The sequence below is a fragment of the Spodoptera frugiperda genome, chromosome 29 (assembly GCF_023101765.2).
Source record: "Spodoptera frugiperda isolate SF20-4 chromosome 29, AGI-APGP_CSIRO_Sfru_2.0, whole genome shotgun sequence".
Taxonomy (NCBI): Eukaryota; Metazoa; Arthropoda; class Insecta; order Lepidoptera; family Noctuidae; genus Spodoptera; species Spodoptera frugiperda.
Genome location: NC_064240.1, coordinates 6,257,165 through 6,275,598, shown reverse-complemented (window position 1 = coordinate 6,275,598; position 18,434 = coordinate 6,257,165). Strand labels below are relative to the sequence as shown.

Genomic DNA, 18,434 nt, shown 5'->3' with positions numbered 1-18,434 from the left:
GATATCGTTAATGGGTGAACCTTTTGATGTTGACCGGTGTTCACTGAAGTAGCCAGGGGTCACTGATTAAAGGATTAGATTCCCTATTTACCTGATTTTCACGTGATATCCTTTGTTACAAACGTTTTCAACAAAAAGAGATTGACATTTGAAGGCTATTGGAAACTATTTGATGTTTTATTCGTAAAGTTATTCGAATTATTATTTTCACTCACTCGTCTGTGGATACTCGTCAGTGCAGTACGCGTCGCTCGAAATAATAGATCGCCAACCTTTTGTATCTTTTACTTTACATTAAGTTCACAGTTTCTTAACTTGGTTTGGCGTTTAGTTTGAATTGTGCTAACTTGTACATCAATTATCAATTATGAAAACGTGTGCGGCTTGTAACGTACAGTTCAGCGATGGAGTCCAGTGTGGGAGCTGCAGGAAACATCTAGATTTTGGATGTGCAAATATTTCCGAATCCGGATGGAGGAAGCTTGGTACCACTAGAATGGCTCAATGGAAGTGCCCCACCTGCCGATCGTCGTCACCGGCTATGCTTACTCCTGAACCAGCGTCACTTGAAACCATATTGAGTGAAATTCGTGACATGAAGGTCCAATTACAGAATCTGCCAACTTTGGTAGGCGATCTCCGGGTAATCAAGGAGGAGTTAGCTGAACTCAAAATTACATGGGAAGGCGCGAGTGGTAGACTAGACGATTTCGACACCAGGCTCGCGGAGGTGGAAGCTAAAGCATCAGGACTCAGTAACCTTCAGGAAACAGTCAATAATCTGCAGACCGACTTGGCGAGGGCGAAATATGAACTTACATCCTACGAACAACGATCCCGACTAAATAATGTTGAAATTAAAGGAGTTCCTGTAAGAAAAGATGAAAATCTTTTCTCCATTATTGAAATTATCGGCCGGAAGATTAATTACAGTTGCCCTAAATCTCAGGTGAATTACGTTTCAAGGGTTCCTATTTTCAACTCGAACGAAAAACTAATAATAGTGAGTTTTTTAAACCGATACGTGAAGGAAGATTTCATTGCAGCTGCACGCGCCGTTAAGGACCTATCTACATCCCATATCGGGTTCCAAGGTACATCTCAGCGTGTATATATTAATGATCATCTGAGCGTGGAGTATAAGAAGCTTTTAAGTAAGGTTAAGATCTTGGCCAAGGAGAAGTGTTATGAGTTCGTATGGGTAAAGCATGGAAAAATTCATGTACTAAAAAATGCTAATTCCAAAGTAATTATAATACGAAAAGAAACGGATTTAAACAAGATTGTATAACGTGTTTCCTATGTTTTCTAAGTATTTTTTTAATTCTATTTTACTGTTTTATTTCATTTCAATTACTTATAGCTATTCTAACACATTGTATCTTTGTATTTGCTTACCAAATGTTTAACACCCCGGTCTCACTAATGAGCTTACCACCACTTTTTTGTTTAGCAAAAAAATTCCATTATATTTCTTGTCGCGCTGTTTACTTCAAAGCTTCATCACATGTCAATATGTTTGTCTCGCTCTCGCTTGCACGCACTACGCAATACTGCTTGCTTATTCGCACACTAACTTACTACGTAATTTCTAATAAATATGGTTCTCGCGCAAACTTTTTTACAGTTTACCTTCTTAACATATTTAATGTTTTATTTTATAAGATTAAACATTATAATATAATGAATTGTTTTATTACAATATATTGTAATGGTACATATTCAATTATTGACCATATTCCCCATGGCCCATAACGTAAAAATATATTACCAGAACGTTCGCGGTCTTCGAACTAAAACTCATTCTTTCTATCGTCAAATGTTACTTAATTCGTATGACGTCATAGTGCTTACTGAGACTTGGTTATTAGATGGGATTTTAAATTCTGAGTTTTTTGATGAACGATATATTGTATGGCGCCGTGATCGTGATTACGTCTTAGCCGGACAGTCGCGGGGAGGGGGGGTACTTATTGCTACTCGTAGGGATTTATCAGTTATCAGCCAACCTAATTTTCATTCTACCGCGGAGGACCTCTGGGTTTCCATACGTCTTAAAAATTCAACTACTCGTAATATTATTACCTTACATATTGGTGTTATTTACTTATGTCAACAAAACTTAGGTCTTTCTTTTTCTTTACAACTTTTTAATTTTCTCGCTAAATTGAACCAATCAGTTGTAAATAATCCTTCCGATACTTTCCTAGTAATTGGTGACTTCAATTTGAGTGGTATTAACTGGGTCCCGTCTGATGATAATCTGTCACTTGTTCCATCGAATGCTAACGGAAGTGATGAAGTTTTACTCTGTGACGAATTATGCACACTTGGTTTTAGTCAGTATAACGGCGTGCCGAATAAATATGGTAGGATCCTAGATCTAGTGCTTTCCCATGAAGTGGTAACTGTAACCGAATGTTCTTGTCCGTTGGTGTCCATTGATGCTTATCACCCAGCATTATTAATTAATCTGGATTTGTTCGTGACGATGCCTCTCGAGTCTGCGCCTCGTACTCAATTTTTATTTGATAAAGGTGATTACGATTCAATTAACAAAGATATTAGCGCGACTGATTGGGAAACTGAGTTTTCATCGCGATCAATCGATGATTCAGTGAACTTTTTTAACAATTTTATTCTCGACTTACAAACCAAATATATTCCACAGAAACTGTTTCGAAATAAACAATATCCTACTTGGTATAGTTTATCATTAATTAGAACAATTAAAGAAAAATATAAATATTTTAAAAAATTTAAAACATACGGTAACAAGTCCGATGAATACACATTTAAGCTTCTTCGTGAGAGAGTAAAAGATATGGAATCTCAATGTTATCGTAGCTATTTGGATTTGACTGAATTATCTATAAAAAATAACCCGAAATATTTTTGGACTTTTGTAAAGAAACGTTATAGTTCAAATGCAATGCCAAGTACCTTGAACTATAATAGTGATACGTTTCAAACTGGGGAATCTATTTGCCAAGCTTTTTCCGATTATTTCCACTCCACATTTTTAAATCCTAGCATATGTCATCATCCAAACTCTTCTCCTATTATTTTTACTGAATCATCGAATTCTTCCTCTGATATCTCAAGTATCAATGTTAATACTGATGAAATTATTAATTTGCTACGAACATTAGACACATCTAAAGCGCCAGGTCCTGATAATATCTCATCCAAACTTCTTGTGCGATGTGCGCCTTCGATAGCGCAACCTATTTCAATTTTATTTAAAAAATCATTATCGACTGGTGTAGTTCCGCAAGTATGGAAATCCGCGTTTATAACGCCTGTTCACAAAAAAGGAGTAAAAACAGACATTGTTAATTACAGGCCGATATCTAAACTGTGTATTATAGCTAAGGTTTTTGAAAGATTAATATATAATCAGGTTTATAATGCTCTAAAAAACTCTTTTAGTTCAGTCCAACATGGGTTTTTGAAAGGAAGGTCTACTGTCACAAACCTTATTCTTCTCAATGACTTTATCACAGCCGCCATGGATAACGGTGAGCAGGTCGATGTCGTTTATACAGACTATAGCAAGGCATTTGACCGTATTGATCATAATATTCTAATTGCACGGTTAAATAGCATGGGAATACGCGGAGACCTACTCAGATGGTTTACCTCTTACCTTGAGAACAGGTCCCAAGCAGTGGTACTCAACAATTACATTTCTAGCTGGGTTCCTGTTCCTAGTGGTGTGCCGCAGGGTTCGTTGCTCGGTCCTTTGCTCTTTGTTATCTATGTTAACGACATCGACTCTTGCTTGACCTCATCCAAACTACTGTGTTTCGCTGACGATATGAAAATATATGCCACAATATCTTCGCGAATGGACGTAATAGCACTCCAAGACGACCTGCGCCGACTTGAGGACTACTGTCAACGAAGTAAACTTGATCTCAATCCCGCAAAATGTTCGGTTATCACGTATTCTCGAAAGCGTTCAAATATTGCCTCATCATATACCCTAGGAAATCAAGTTTTACCCAGATTAGACTCCATCCGTGATCTGGGAGTTTACCATGATTCTAAGCTCACTTTTGAAACGCATGTTGACGCAATAGTAGCTAAGGCGTCCAGATCACTGGGTTTTATAATGAGGTTATCCAAGTGCTTCTCTCAAGCCAAAACCTTAAAAATTCTATACTGTACTTTTGTAAGAAGCCACTTGGAGTACGCGTCTGAAATATGGAACCCGTGCTATCATAAATATATCAACCGCTTAGAGAGTATTCAAAAGAGATTTATTAAATACCTATGTTACCATCAAAAAATACCGTATCAGTCTGAAAATTACCTAAACCTCTGTAAAAAGTATCATATATTACCCCTGGTTACTCGCCGCGAGATCTCGGACTGTGCTTGTTTATTAAAAATTTTCAACAATAATATAAACTGCCCCGAAATTTTGTCTAAATTTTATTTTAACACCCCTAAAAAGTCAAAACGTTTTTATCAGCCTTTGCGTGTGCCATTATCCTCAACAAATTATCGACAGAATTCGTACATTGTGCGTGCAAGCAGAAACTTGAATGAGCTGTGTAAACAGTGCGACATAGATCCATTCCTGAGTAGTGTGCCCTCTGTTAGGAGGTGCTTGAGCCGACACTTTTTCATTTGATCAGTTTTATGCAACAGTGTTATCGATGTACAATTTAAACACTATAGTGTATCTGTTTTTTCTATCTATGTGTTTTTTTTTTTTACAACTGCATAAGTACCTAGTGTCCATATGATTTTTCATTTTATTACTCTGTATTTTAAAAGTGAGGACTTGTTATTGGCTGACAGTCCAACTTTCTGTTCATAATATGTTTTTTTTTTAGCTGTAAGTCCTCCATGTTCCTTAAATAAATAAATAAATAAATAAATAAATTATTTATTTAATCAGCTATTTATGTACAAAAACTATTTAACATAAATATCAAATATTCCGTGGTGATAAATTGAATTGTAGAACAATTAGCACTACGTAACTGTAGACGCCGATACTGAATACCTAAATGTTTTAGTAAGATGGGAGTCCTATTCTCTCAAGGTTTTTGACCGAATTTGATGGTTTTTTCTAATAAAAAGAAATATGTACTCTACCATATCATACCAGGTATCAAACCGTACCTTGTAGTTAACAACTACATTCAATAAATTCCACCAAGATTTTGTTTAAAAGAAATTAAAATTCTTCAATTTGCGTACCGTCTTATAGTTTATTGTTCCACATTCAAGAATATGGTACGGTACCTTCATTTTGAGAAATTCTTCTATATTTTATTTTATAATACGTAGCATATTTTAGGTCTTGTTTCTATCCCACTCTCTCATTTTTGTTCCCAGACACATTGTAATGACATAAAAGCTAAGTGGATTTCAGTAACATTAATTTTTAATTAACATCAAAGTTGAAAGTACTTAGCATACATTTATAATTATTTCATTACATTGTTCTTTCATTATTTAGTGCTTAACCTTGTTTCATTTAAAACATAAACGGTAAATTATGTCGACAACAATTATTTTAAATAGTTATTTATTATACAATGTTTATTGGGGTCATAAATAACTGTAGAGCTGTAAAATCTAGATCTAGCTTAGTAATAAAGTAAATAAGCTATGTATACTAGTAGCTCCCGAATGTTCTAAGACTCGCTACCTCTTTAAGCCGTAAATCCCTTTTCTCCGCAGGTGCAAGAAGGTCTATCCGACTAATTAAGGTGGTCACGTAAATCGACGAACATCTAAAGTCCGTTTAAGCCTACAATTTTCGGAGCGAAGTTATTTTGAAATTAGCCGCATTGCAGTTGCTTCGAAAATTTTCTTACTAAAGAATAATGAGATTAAAACAGTTTAAGTTTGTAGTTTAACGTTGATTGCTTCGGAAAGTTTGGATTTTGTCGTCACTAAATAATAATAAATTATTCTACTTAATATCAATAAGCGATTTATTTGAAAAAGAAGAATGTCTAAAATGGATTACAAAACAACTTTTGTATATCAAATAAACAATATTACGTAAAGTTTTTGAGGTAGCGTACAAACAGTCAAACATTGGGCACTTTTTCTACCCTCCACCTAACTAATACTTTACATAGAAGTCAATTATCGCTAAGTTTTTTTACTATCCGATATTTATACACTAGATTTATCCATCTAAACTTTACACAAAAATACTTAATCCTGAACCTGACTCCCAACACTAAATCCGTAGTATTTTTACACCACGGCAATTAAACTCGTGTATCACAAGACGATCATAATTTAACACAACGCATTAACAAAGTTAAGTAACATCAAAAGCAGCTACAGTCCGCTAACCGGAACCACAAAATGTCTTACAGTGAAGCAGTTAGGATAATTACCATCCGTGATGAATCGTTTGAGTCATGTTTTTCAAACGTACTTCTTGATGATTGATGGTATTCAGCGTGACGGTTAAAAAGCTAAAATTGTTTTGTAGAGTGACTCGAAATTAGTTCTTAATTACGTGTGAAGGGGTATCGTTTCTTAAACTGTTGTTTGAATTGGGTCTCATTTAGTGGTAGTGGTAATTTGATTTTTTGTAGTTGATTTTATTTCCATATATTTATTTAAAACACTCTAAAATTATATTTTTAAACATTACTTATAAAAATAAAAAACAAAATAACATTTAAAAATATAAAAATAGGAGCCAACCAGTAGCGGGAGCATGGTCCAAGCTACCGGTGGTTAGGGCTCCAAAGACAGAAACCTCCTCACAATACGTGCCGTTTCGAGGAGTACTGCCTTCTGCATCAGGCCCTTGATCCATCCGCCCAACCCCAGCCTTCTAAGGTGGTGATTTTATTTTAATATTAGTCCAGTCAAATAAGGCAAAATTAGGTAAGAATCTCGGAATGCGAGATACCCAGCTGTAATTTTGTATATACTTGTATATTGACCCCCTAAAACTTGTCTCAAAACCTACATATGGTAGGGTGTAAGCAACCCTTAAAATTCAGGGTCAAAGGGCCCAAAAATCGTTTTTTTTTGCGGTTTTTTCGAAATATCTCATTTCCTATGGGTTTTTGGTAGTTGTATTCAATAGCAATATTGTGAAATACAAAATTCTCTACAACTTTTGTCTAAACTTTTTTTTTACGGTGAACTGTTTCCGAGATAGAGGGAGGAGAGCACGCGGTCACTTGCATCTATTCAAAAAATTTTTTTTCGTCTAACCTATCCGTGATGGTTATCTATGGATAGGACATTAAAAAATACGTCATGGTTCCTAAAACCATTTTTCGTCAAAATCAATCGTTTGAAAGATAGACGCTTCCAAAGTGGAAAAATGAGGTCTATAGAATGTGTCCTGCCCTAAGTGAGTAAGAAAACTAAAAAAAATATATGCTGTAGATTTTAATGGAAACTTTCAACAAAAATTGGTTTGAACGAGATATCATAATTAGTTTTTAACAATTGATACATTTAAAAAAAACACACTTAATTTTCCACTTTCTCAATTCTTTTAATCAATTTTTAAAAACTAATTATGATATCTCATTCAAACCAATTTTCGTTGAAAGTTTCCATTAAAATCTACAGCATATATTTTTTTTAGTTTTCTTACTCACTTATTTTAAAAGTTAGAGGGCAGGACACATTCTTTAGACCTCATTTTTCCACGTTGGAAGCGTCTATCTTTCAAACGATTGATTTTGACGAAAAATGGTTTTAGGAACCATGACGTATTTTTTAATGTCCTATCCATAGACAACCATCACGGATAGGTTAGACGAAAAAAAATTTTTTTAAGAGATGCAGTGACCGCGCGCTCTCCGCCCTCTATCTCGAAAACGGTTCACCGTATAAAAAAAAAGTTTACACAAAAGTTGTAGAGAATTTTGTATTCTACAATATTGGTATTAAATGCAAATACCAAAAACCCATAGGAAATGAGATATTTCGAAAAAACCGCAAAAAAACGATTTTTGGGCCCTTTGACCCTGAATTTTAAGGGTTGCTTACACCCTACCATATGTAGGTTTTGAGACAAGTTTTAGGGGGTCAATATACAAGTATATACAAAATTACAGCTGGGTATCTCGCATTCCGAGGTGAATTCCTAAATTGACTGGACTATATTTTTTTTTTTCATATACGACTGTAAGGCATCATTTCGATCTGAGATTTGTGTTACGAAGCGCCTGTTTCACCACATTCAGGATAGTGACAGAGAATTAATACAAATTACGTTCTTAATTCTAATTTATCTGATATATTGTAGCTATCCGGACATTGTACACTTAGTTGTACACTAATTTGCAATAATCGCTTTGACATTGACATTGTGAAACTGGCCCTAATTGTTTGCATTTATAGGTGAGTATAGGTTTTAGAGGTAAGGTGAGTCTATTAAGTGTGCTTAATAAAGGAAAAAATCAATGTAGTAAACTTAAATTCTACTGGTCACTAAAGGTAAACCGTCAATCAAAACCAAAGCTGATATAAAAACATAGAGATGTACTGAATATTCCATTTCAAACAAAGACCAAGTTTCCATACACGAAATGTATTGTATGTCCATTCTGAATTGTACTTCTGTTTGACAGCATCGATTCACATGAATTGTGAGAACTGTTTGACATTCAAAAGAAAACCTAACAACAGTATTTGTCGCAAACACATGGAACGTTTTCAAACTGGTGCGGGTCGGTATAAACCAGTTTTGAGATGATTTTACAATTTCAAATTCTTTCGTGTTTCGTGAATAGTTTAATAGAAAAATCCTTTTTCATTGTTGTATTGTGTATTGTTTTTTGTTTTAAAGCAATTTCGAATACAATTCTCAACGACCTAAAGTACTTACAGTTAGAGAGTTTAGACTTAATATTTATGTACAGACTATTTGTTATTATAACTGATCAGCCGTCGATAGCAATACGAGTCATCATATATAGTGATGTGATATTAAATAATAAAAAATGTCCCGTTCTAGCTCTTCATGGAATACTAACGATGAAAAAAAGATTATAAAAAATCATGTACAATGTATGTATCCAAATTACATAAGCATTATCTTTACACCAATACAATATTACTCCATTATCCAATCCGTATCAACACTCGTCATTTTCCGTATGGTCCCAGTACGGCGTTTGCCTCGTTTTGATATGAACCACCGTTTAAGTGTGCAATCAGCCTTATATAGCAGTATATGAATATTGTATGAACTGCCCCGTGGGAGACGTCTCATGGATAAACGCCAGTTTTAAAACGTAAACGCGAAGAATTTTTCCAGTGATACTAAAAGATTATAATGTTGAACATATTTACTGGATCAGATAACTTTGTTTTCCTACTATTATCTAAAGAAAATTACGCCTTGTGGTCCTTATAAACATTTTAGGAAAAATATGAGTGTCACTTTTAATCTGTAAAGTCATTATCATTTTGATTTCCGATCCCGCATCTGCCACAGGGATGTTACATAACATGTCTATTCCCCAAAAGCTAACTCTTAAAGGGCTGTACAAACACAATTAAACACTTTGACCAATGCTGCAACTAGATTTAAATAAATTTTCAAGCATTCATTTGAATGATTTATTATTATTTTTTTACTTAAAAGTATTAATTTCGTAATAACAACAATACATTTCCAAAAGCTCAACCTATGTAGGAAATTGTAAACATATCATGTATATAAAGTATTAGATATGAAACTATTTAATTTGAAATTCCTATAAGAGAGAATTATACCGGAGCATAGGAACGTTCACATTAATTGACTGTCTGTTGAATGTTTACAGAAACAGATCTCGTTTGCCTCGAGCTTTGATTTATTTTCGTTAGTTGAAAACTCCTCTTTATTATATTTTGATTTGAGAAAACATGTTTCTGACACGTTGTTAGGAGTTTTCAAATGAGATTTTATTGTGTACCTAAGTCTATTATTTTCTATATTTTTTTTTTTTACTGGAGCCTTTTCTACAAAGGGGTTGTTTGGTAAAACTATTGTAAAATAAAGGGTGTGAGTCTATTGCCAACCCTCGGCACGTTTCATAACTAAAAGCTATTAACTAAACTTCAAATAAATCTATACACAACTATATTATAACTATATAGCATACATAACTATATAAGTTCAAATAATGTTTGTCATCAAGGTATTACTTCAAACTGCGCTTATTATCAAAAATAGCAATAAAGAACTATTTAAAACCAGTATCACTAAAACACATCGTCACCAATTCAAATAAAAACAACGCACTGATTTACAAAAAGACAAGAAAATCTATTTTGTGACAAGTGTCGACGAGTATGTAAACAGCGTGTGTAACTGTGTATTTTGATGTTACTTCACAAGTGATTCGCTTTTATCTCAAACAAAAACTTTGCCCAATTTATTTTGTTCAATGAACATTAACAATTTGGAATTAAACTTCTCGTCGCTACAAAGGAGCGTGATAACGTTTTATAAATGGCATTTTTTACTGGAATTGGAAAAGAAAATACAATTACGAAAAGATCAGTGACTTTCGTATCAATTTATTTCAAGATTGTGTCTATTTTGCCTTTATGTTTGTATTGCTATGTCAAGATACTTCAAACGTATAAGATTTTTAACATGTTAGATTTTTACTATCTGGCTTTTTCTTTATTTAATTACTTCAACATTCCATTATTAATTCAAATACATAAGTAAATATGACTTCTACGTATCCATGCTTAGCACTGGTGTCTAAAAATTGTAAGAAAGAAACTGAGAGTTCGATTCCAAGATGTTGCAATCATTAATCAATTAGTCAGCAAAGTCTTCAGAAATTTAAAAAAAAGTTTGTCTCAATTGTATCTGATCAAATCTGTTCACAAATGTCACTGATAAAATAACATAATGTACAGATCCTGAAAATTAAATATGATGCAATTTAATATGGCAATTTCAGTTACACTATGTATAACACAATTGAACATTTAACATTTGATACCATGTTGAATTTCCGATAATCTGTTGATGATAATGTAGTAACAAACTATTTGAGAGTATTATTTTGTTAAATTACCCGAGGGACTATTCTCAATAGGCTGGAACTATGTCAATCTATTTATTTTATTTATTTAACTGATCCCACTGCTCGTTTGCCTCCAATCCCATGAAAAATAACTTTTTGTAACTTTAGTCTACTGGAGTAGCCGTAATGCTATAGGTATTTTTACTAGCCAAACTTTAGGTGATGCAGTGAAAACGTGGTCGGTGCAATACAGAGAAAGAGTAAGAAAATCTATCTGTAGAGCATTCACGTTTATTTTATAGAATAGGGGCAAATGAGGGAAAAGCTATCAATACCCTTTGTGAACATCCGCAACACAAGAAAAGCCACAAGTGCGTTGGTGTCCTTTAAAGACGAAATATCGAGAAAGCTAAATAAACTTATGGAGTAAACCCTGTAAAAGTGATAAACTTCAATAAGAGTAGATTCCAAACCGACATCAATTTCCAAATACACAAAAATCAGTAGCTTCGAAAATTATTTAAAGACCCCAAATTAACGATCACTATAAGAGAACAAAATGTATGCATTCAAATACGACTAAGGGAAACTTTCTTAGATAGTTTACATGCATAAAGCCATAACTGAAATGCGGGCAGACGATAATGCTATCTAAATTCAGCAGCGTCAGTGAGCGAGCTACGTCTCAACGCGAACTTGTATGTTTGACAGTAATAATGGTGTGGTCTCACTTGCAGCGGGTTTTGGTGAAGGTGGAAATTAAGTTCCTTAACAGCAAAGTTATAAAATAAACTCTATCATACGTTAAGAAAAAATGTACTTATAAAAAGGGGTGTGCGGGGTGACACTTTTCGTGAGCGACACTGTCGCTTACTATATTAAATTATGTCTGCTCGTTTACCAACTATCATATAAGATTTCTACAGACAAAATTTTAACTTCCTGTCGTTAAAACTATTTTTAAAAAGACTTAAACGAGGACTTCAGGCTTAAACGACGAAGCATGAAAGTGATAAATTTTGTGATAGTGACAAATCTTTTGGTTGTTTATTCAAGACACTTGTCTTAGCTGGACAGATTTACAAGCAATGCTTAATACTATCCACAAAACAGAAAAGTAGTTAATTATCGTTAATCAGCATAATTAAATATACTTATACAATGTTTCACCAAAAAAAACATCAAAACCTATCTTAAGAAATTAAACTTTAAGTACCAGCTAAAATACAAGCGAACACTTCCCTCTTTCAGTGTGACCCCACCCAGCACGTTTGACAGTAATAAGTCTGCTTCCCGGCGGTCCTCCAAGTTGCTCGCCTCCAACTTCTCATGCCTCCTTGAACTGGTAACTGCGACTACTCGAAGCAATTACACCAAACAACACACAGTCCACTAAGTTTCTTTTTAAACTTTATTAATTTATGCACCAAAAGACGTATTTAATATGTCTCAAGAAAATATTTAAACGCTAGCCTGAAGTTACGAGCACTTGAAAAGTTTTTCTGATATATTTTTACTACAAAATGTTATGCTGTTTTAGGAAAAAATGTGTACTCTGTTGTTACAAATTAGCCCAAAACGTGTGTCACATAGTTTACAGATTTACTACTTCGGATACTTAATTGCATAATTATCATAACTATATTGACGTACGAGCTTAAATGGCGTTTATCCGCAAATCAAACCAAAACAATCCCGAAACCAAATAAAAGAAAAACTTTTCTTCGTAGACACTTTACAAACGATTTCGATTAAAAAAAGAACGTGAACAACCGTCAAACACTTCCACCATAGATATAGCTACGTCACTAGCTATCTATCAGCGTTCCCATGAATTGCTTCCGGCTCCAGACACCCCTTTAATCTCAAATGTACATAGCCATAGTAATTTAGATCCTATCTGATGGAACCATTGAATCTATGGCGGGGTAAAGGGCCTTTAAGTGTTGAAGAACCTGGAAAAAAAATACAAAATCAAAGTCTGCGGTGAAAAGAAAGCTCTTCACGGTATATTGCGGGAGGATTTGAGTCTGACGGATTTTGCATTAACGGGTTTAGGGTTTATCTACACAGATAGCAGAGATTTAGGTACTATTTAAATTAACAGTGAAGAAAAAAAAACACATAGGTACCAATCGAAAAAAAACGATTAAATTACGACCGTGTAGTATAAATAAAGTCGCACTACATACTCCACATTCGTTCACATTTGACGTAACTGTTGACAGACAAATAAAATTGGACAAAAAAACAGAACAACCCGTCAATGCAGAGACAAACGATCGAGTGAACCTGTTAGGGATCACATTCAATTTGCGCACCGTGGATTGAGGAGGGTCCGAAATGACGGGTGAAAAAGTTAGCGAGACAGCCCCGGAAACGCAGCGACGGGCGACGAAATAATAATGTGAGCGATCACATTGATATGTATGTTGAATGACCATTCGCAAATGTCCGGTCGCGTTTGACGGGTTAGATTGGTTAGAATATCGATGACTTTTTTGAAAATGGAATGTTATTTGGAGACTTTTTTTTAGAATGTGATATGGGTAAGTAATTGGCATAGATACCCGATTCTATTGTCTTAGAAAATCAAACTATATGTCCAGGAGGGTCAAAGCAATTTCTTTCTGTAAAATAAAACGAAATTCATATTTATTGAAGAAAAATAATAAATAAAATACCGTAATAATCATTTTCAATAGCTCGAAAGTAATCGAAACAACAAGATAGGTGCGTATTTGTCTGATACGATATATTCAATGAATGTAATTTTCCGATTAAATACATCTATTATCGATTCCTGAAACTGATTTTAATGGATCTCTAAAAGCAATCCTATTTCAATTCAACTTAAGTTACTTAGAATTCTAGTTATTCTTACAAAATATATGTAAGAAAGTAAGTACTTTTATATTAATTCCAGAAAGTTTCATGTTCATATCTTGTACATTATAAATTCTCTATGCGTTAGTAGTATAGCGGGCGGCTGGAATTTTTAATCTGCGAACTTTTCCACTAAACGTCTCTTTCTCATATTACCTTGTGAATCCCGTTATGTACACTGCGGTGAATATTTTGGAAGCACAACAGCATTGTTTCCTCTCTATTTATTTATTACTAACTCACTGCCTTTGGTTTCGTTCTTATTTCTTCGGAAAAGCGTATCTTAATGTTTTATATTCTTACGTGACAGCCTCGTTGGCCGAGTGGTTGCGAGAGCGACTGCCGGGCAAGGGGTTCGATTCCCGGGTCGAGCGAAGTATTACTGGGATTTTTTCGGTTTATCGAAAATTTCCCAGTTGTAGCACGGAGTCAAAGAGAGTCACGGCAATTAGCTCACCACCTATTATATATTACACTTACAACATAATTTATGAAAAGTGGGTGTACATTGTACAGTAGCATTACGTGCCCTAATGTGCATCTCTGCTTATCTCTTGGGGGATAAAGGGCGTGACGAAATAAAAAAAAAAACAGTTTTACGTGTCGTTTATTTGTTGTCAATAGAAAGCTTTAATTTTCCATGATTTGGGTTTTATATTACAAAATGAAGTCTGAAATTCTACATTTGTCTAAGACAGGACATTATAAAAACGCAATTCAAGCAAATTCCAAAAATGTAGAGTAGAACTATTCTATTGAACAGCGATATCCGATCTTGTGAAAATGTATCCAGGAATTAATTCTTGGCGAACAGCCAATACCAGATAATAATAATGTCCCGCAGATTTCCTTTAACATTACAATTGATTTTGATTTTATTAACCTAATTTAATTTCGTTAAATACAGTTCTGATTTTTGGCTTATTGATATTTTCCGTTCTTCTATACTATATGTACCATGAAGCAAGTACAAAGAGGAGATGCCATAATGTGGTTGTGCACTGTGACAAAACAAATGGGCCCAATGATGTTATAAGTAAAGAGGTGTAAATAGTTTATAAGCGCTCAGAAAGTCGCACATTAAAATGTGGGCGAGCAACATTTTTGTAGTGTCGGACCGCTGAATAGAAAAAAGAGAGGAGTGAAGTTTGTAACGCCTTACGCTCCCCGTAAAGTGTCACGCATTATGTTAAAGGGAAATCCAGTTATGACTTCTCCTCTTAAGGCGCGGTGAATAGACAACTTTTATGTATTTGAGGGGGTGAAGCAGGTGAAGTGGGTCTCGTGTACTGAGGGGTGCACCGTGCAAATGTCATTGATACGCGTATTCCATTTTATTTAGGAGCGTAATTTCGCTACTATAGTTTCATGGACGAGTGGCCCAGTGCGTTGCTGTCTAGATTCGCGTTCCGTGATCCTTAAGATCGAATCTCATTACTCGTATTAGTTTTTGTTTTTTTATTTTTTCAATATTATGTTGTATACATTTTTTTATTTTTTTTATTAGTTTTTTTATGACTAAAACCGAAATCGAACAATAATTTACACAAACTTACTACTACTATAGTTTTTGCGCTAGTGACAGTTGCCTGTATGACGTTGACGTCTCTCAGTACCACATAATTAGGGATGGACATTAGAAAGATCTTTTTTATCGCTATCGATACTCGCAGCATACATTGAATTCTCTTTAATTTTGTTATTAAAGTGTGTTGTTTAGTTGTGCAGTGTATCTGCGTGTATACAATGTCAGATATACAGATACAGATTCAGATGATCCTGACTCAGATAATAATATGAGTTTGGACGAATAAAAAGTAAATAATTTTTCTTAGCAACTTTTTAACCCATTTTATAATGTTCCGTTGTTAAATCAACATAATTAAGGGTTTTTTAAAAATAAAAATTAAACTACGCACAATATTTGTTTTCTATTCCAAAAAATCATCGACTTCTTATCCATATCCATCATAGCAGTACATCTCATCACTAAACACGTCTATGTCAGTCAAGGAGCGTGTGTGACGCAATGATATTATATATAATCTGAGGATATATATATATAGGGTAAACTACCCAATTATCAGCACTTTAAGAGTTAGTCCTAATTTAAGTCAATTTATTATTGTGAAAAAAAGGCTTTCACCCGTTAAGGTAAATTTTATAGTTATAATATTTAATAAGGAAGACAATAATAAAAGAAAAACATGATTGACCTCTATCCAAGATTATTTAGACAAGTAAGAATAAAAAATGGGTCTGTCACCATTTACTGGCACCATCTCCACCAATTACTAGCATAGAGCAACCCAATTATCAGCACCTCACTATCACTGTTAGGAATTGCATTAAAAAATTAGTTACATTATTAAAACCTGTTTTAATTTATTTTTTACATAGTTAGTAAGTAGGTAACAAAATAATTACTTATCTATATAATCTAATAATAATTTTATCTGTATAAGTCGAGCAAAAAAAGCGTCTCGGCCGTACCATCCTTTTCTCGAAGCCATTCAGGCCAATTTCGACCGCCTATAACTTCATTGTGGATTAAACAAGAAGCCTGAATTTTCAAATACTAAGCAGGCATTATACAAACATGGTATATTTGAATTTTCATTAAATTTTAACCATTACTTTAAGAATTATAACATGTTAAAGTTTCGAAATTTTGTCACTGACTGAGAGATCATCAAAAGTATAAAGCACTTTTAACAGACATAGAAGCTTAAAATTTTTGAATAAAATTAGTATTCAGTACCTATATCAGGGGAAAAATCAAATATTTTGTAAATTCAGTCCAGTTTTTTAGATACATCAACTGCATCAATAACTTTGTAATCCTATAAAAATGTATGGGGTTACAAAGTTATTGATACAGTTACAATTTCATCACACCAATAACTTTGTAAACCCATATAAATGTATGAGATTACAAAGTTATTGATGCAGTTACATTTTATTGTTTAATGAAATAATTGAATCTACAAAAAGAAGTGAGATACCATCAAAAACATTCTGTAAAAAAATCCAAGTCGCGCACCTCATCAGTTTATTATGTACCGTAAAAAAATGTGAGATCCATGTAAGTAATACCAACTCGGTAATTTTATTTAGTCCCTAATTAAAGGACCTTTTGTGTTAAGTTATAATGTAAACTGTTATCATATCAATATTACATTTATTTTACGTTTTAAATTAAATAGATTGACTTGGCCATCGCATGAAAACACAAGTACACCTACTTTTGTTGACATTTCTCGTATTATATTGTTTAGTCTATTTCATGAATACGAATTACGATGGTCTATTGCACGATTACCTACGTACGATGGCCAAGTAATTCTCTTTTTTTAACACCTTTCCGTTCAGATGGTTTTTCAGTAATCAAAATGTCCTGTAATCAGACTGGTGTTAGTAAATATTGTTGATTATCAAGACATAGTAATTACGCACTACTAAAATAATCTCTAAAGTTGTCGTAGCTTGCATACCATCTACAAAATCTCTGCTAATAATACTGGTAATAAAACAAAAAATAAGAAGAGAAAAAATAAATAGAAAGAAATAAGAAGAGATGATGATATTCTAGGGAAACCAATTTATCAGCATGCTTCTGATCCAATTATCAGCACCATGCTAACATTTGGATTTTGATGGTATAAACTAGTTTTACAAAGCAAAATCAATTCTTTACATAAAATAAACATAATTTACATTAAAAAATATGAAATTAGTATTTATGTACTTTTTTCCATTTATCATCACCAGTGCTGATAATTTAGAATTTACAAAATATTCGATCCATTTATCAGCACTACCTATTTTACCAATTAATCACCAAAACCTCAAATTCTACTCTTCAGATTATCATCAAAAATTATCTCAAATATCAGAGAAATCAGTAGTTTCAATATTAAATTTGTAAAAGATACGATATATCATAAAATGTAAACACGTGACCTTAACGGCGATCACAAGAAATAGGCAAAAACAGAAGAAACTGAAAGACACAAATGTTTGTTTACATAATTTCCATAAATTTGAGGTCTCAAAGTATGATTTTCCCAATAGCAGGATTCCAAAAACATACATTTATTTATTTATAAGTGTGGAAACCCAAATTAGTAAGTGAAAACCTTAGAATTGGTCGATTTATTCAGAGTGCTGATAATTTGGTGCAGTGCTAGCAATTGGGTAGTTGCCCCTATATTATATAGTATCTGAATCTGAATATTATTTCTTTACAATAAGTATGACGTCTCTATTAGTAAAACCTCATTGGTGTGACGTGTCGAAGATCTGACACGTTTGGCTCTCCCGGACCCTAAACAGTCGCTACAGTCAAAGACAAGTTTTTACATTCAATATTCTGCACTTATAAGCAGTACTAACCTTTTAAAAACTAAAAAAGGGATAGGAGGATATATAAATATAACACCAATATTAGTATAAAATATGTATTATTCATCTTCAATAATTAGGAGAATGTCATCTAAGAATTGGGTAGGGGGTCGGGGTATATTTTCTTGGTATCTTTCCCAACTGAGATACCAT

General features: G+C 33.6%; 1 protein-coding gene across 1 annotated transcript; it reads left to right on the top strand.

Annotated features, from left to right (window-relative positions):
- Window positions 1-217: 217 nt before the first annotated feature.
- On the top strand, window positions 218-1,684 carry LOC118270947 (uncharacterized). Its single transcript, XM_035586771.2, has one exon. It carries the CDS (start codon window positions 368-370, stop codon window positions 1,289-1,291), a length of 924 nt encoding a protein of 307 aa, XP_035442664.2. The 5' UTR covers window positions 218-367; the 3' UTR covers window positions 1,292-1,684.
- Window positions 1,685-18,434: the final 16,750 nt, after the last annotated feature.

Coding starts and splice junctions, on each gene's coding strand:
- LOC118270947 (XM_035586771.2), top strand. CDS start 368: ATGAAAACGTGTGCGGCTTGTAACGTACAGTTCAGCGATGGAGTCCAG.